The 2,682-nt window shown below is 55.8% G+C and overlaps 1 protein-coding gene across 1 annotated transcript; it reads left to right on the top strand.

Annotated features, from left to right (window-relative positions):
- Window positions 1–314: 314 nt before the first annotated feature.
- On the top strand, window positions 315–1,970 carry LOC119361140 (nuclear poly(A) polymerase 4-like). Its single transcript, XM_037626496.1, has one exon. It carries the CDS (start codon window positions 315–317, stop codon window positions 1,968–1,970), a length of 1,656 nt encoding a protein of 551 aa, XP_037482393.1.
- Window positions 1,971–2,682: the final 712 nt, after the last annotated feature.

Here is a 2,682-nt window from a genome sequence, read left to right as displayed (position 1 = left end):
TCACTCATTCTAGATTTGATATGCAATTATTTTGAGGGTTGCAGAAATTAGAAATCAGAGACGGATGTTTAAGGAAAATGGTTGGATGACTGGCTCTATATTTATATCCGCGGACAAATATTGTGTCCATTTTGAGAGACCTTTTAAGGGTCACGTCCTCGACTTAGACACAAGTATGCAACACAGGCAAGTTCGGATACGAGTTTGAATACGAATTTGGTCCAGACAATACCTTCCACTTTTTTTTATTATAAATATAATTATATCAGAGCATGTCCTTCACTTTGCAACACAAGAACAATCTTGCGATCATGATGCTGACGCCGATCTCGCTGGTTGGCCCGACGCCGGCCGACCACGAGAGCTCCAGCCAGTTAGAGATTCTTCTCCGTGAGGCCGGCCTGTACGAGACCTCCGATGAGCTGGCGGCCCGCGAGGATGTGCTGCGCGATCTCCAGGCCATCGTCGACCGGTGGGTGAAGCGCGTCACCGCTCAGCGAGGGTTTCCCGACGGCATGGCTGAGCAGGCCACCGCCCTTCTGATTCCGTTCGGTTCGTATCGTCTCGGCGTGCACGGCCGCGGCTCCGACATCGACGCCCTCGTCGTCGGCCCCTCCTACATCGACCGCGACCACGACTTCTTCGCCGTGCTCGGCGGCGTATTGGCGGAGACGGAGGCCGTGACGGAGCTGCAGCCCGTGCCTCGCGCGCACGTGCCCGTCATCAAGATGCGATTCCACGGCGTGCAGGTGGACCTCCTCTACGCCAGCGTGTGCCTCCCCGTGGTGCCCAGGGACCTCGACCTGCGCGACCGCTCCGTTTTCCGCGGCATGGACCTGGCCTCCGCGCGCAGCCTCAACGGCGTGCGCGTCGCCGACGAGCTCCTGCGGCTCGTCCCGGACGCCGGCGCCTTCCGCACGACGCTGCGATGCATCAAGCACTGGGCCAAGGCGCGGGGCGTCTACTCCAACGTGATGGGATTCCTGGGCGGCGTGGGCTGGGCGATCCTGGTGGCGCGCGTGTGCCAGCTCTACCCCAACGCCTCGCCGAGCATGCTGGTGCCGCGCTTCTTCAAGATCTTCTCGCAGTGGAAGTGGCCCAACCCGGTTCTGCTACGGGACATCGAGCACGACGACGGCGGCGAGCTCGCGCTCCGGCTGCCCGTCTGGGACCCGAGGCGGAACCCGCGCGACAAGAGCCACATCATGCCCGTCATCACGCCGGCCTACCCATGCATGAACTCGTGCTACAACGTCTCGCACGCCACCCTGCGGACCATCACGGAGCAGCTCCAGATCGGCAACGGCATCTGCCAGGAGATCCTCAAGGCCGGCCCCGGCGGCGCCGGCGGGTGGGACGCGCTGTTCCAGCCGTTCCAGTTCTTCAAGGCGTACAAGAGCTACCTGCAGGTGGACGTGAAGGTCGCCGGAGGGGAGGCCGACCTCCGGGAGTGGAAGGGGTGGGTGGAGTCGCGGCTGAGGCAGCTGGTGAACAGGGTTGAGGTGGCCACGGCCGGCATGCTGCTCTGCCATCCCAACCCGAAAGCCTACGTCGCCAAGCCCCATGATCTGCACTGCACGTCAACCTTCTTCGTGGGCCTGTCCAAGCCACAGCAGCAGCAGCAGCAGCAGCCCCAGGTGCCGTTCGACCTACGCGCGACGACGGAGGGGTTCAAGCAGGAGGTGTACACGTACGAGTTCTGGAGACCCGGGATGGAGCTGGAGGTCTCGCACACCCGGAGGAAGGACCTGCCGTCCTACGTCCTGGATCAGATCCTGCCGGCTGGGCATCTTAAGAGGAAGCGCGCCGCCGAGAGCAACTCTTCTCCTCCGCTGTCGTCTGCTTCCGGCGAGTCCAGGGACGTAAAGAGGGTGGTGGCAGCAGGCGGAACCGGATCGGCGCCTGAGAGGAAGAGGCAATGCTGTCCCAGCAATATCCTCCCCAGCGCTTCACTACAGGGCGTTGTGTGAGAGCAGATGAACATTCAGAGCAAGCACAGGAACTAGCTGTAATCAAGTCAAGGCAAGCCCAAGTCTTCAGGCGAACTCTTGTCAGGCAGCTGGCATGATCCAACCCGAGACAGAGAGAAGGGCAAACTCTGCACCCGGCTTGTACAGATTCAGATTTGCGTTGCATAGCTTTGTCAGAGGAACAATTGTGTATGATATTGATAGCTGATGATGAGATACATATTTTACAGGTTAAATTATGTATCGACTATCAAGTTATCAACTAGGGGTATATATGTACTCAAGACTGGTGGCAGCACCACCGAATAAAAACATTGTATTGTCAATGTTTATCTGATTGCTTAGTTCCTTCACTGCAAGTCTTCGATGTGATGTTAAGGCAGAGCTCCTGCCATGGTGTTGCTCTTATGTATTTTTTTCAGAATGATGCTAATATTGAATAAAAATCACAAATAAAGCCCATCTTGGCATTGTGATATGTTCTTATAAACTTGACCTTGTATCTGCGGAAATAAAAAAAATTTGACCTAATATGTTGGTGAGGATTTTACATCTGCCGGATGAAAAGAAATCCTGAGCATTGTTCTTTGTGACATCGATCAAGTTCTTCTTAAGCGCAACAAAACTGAAAAAAAAAACCCGATCCTTGTTCCGTGGAATACAAAATGAATTTAAACAAAATGGAGTGAAATCTGCATCATGTAGAAGATTG

The sequence above is a fragment of the Triticum dicoccoides genome, chromosome 2B (genome assembly GCF_002162155.2).
Source record: "Triticum dicoccoides isolate Atlit2015 ecotype Zavitan chromosome 2B, WEW_v2.0, whole genome shotgun sequence".
In the NCBI taxonomy this organism is placed as follows: domain Eukaryota; kingdom Viridiplantae; phylum Streptophyta; class Magnoliopsida; order Poales; family Poaceae; genus Triticum; species Triticum dicoccoides.
This window is presented reverse-complemented; position numbering and strand designations above follow the sequence as displayed.

What these genes read in the sequence shown, in the direction of transcription:
- LOC119361140 (XM_037626496.1), top strand. Translation starts at nt 315, where the DNA reads ATGCTGACGCCGATCTCGCTGGTTGGCCCGACGCCGGCCGACCACGAG.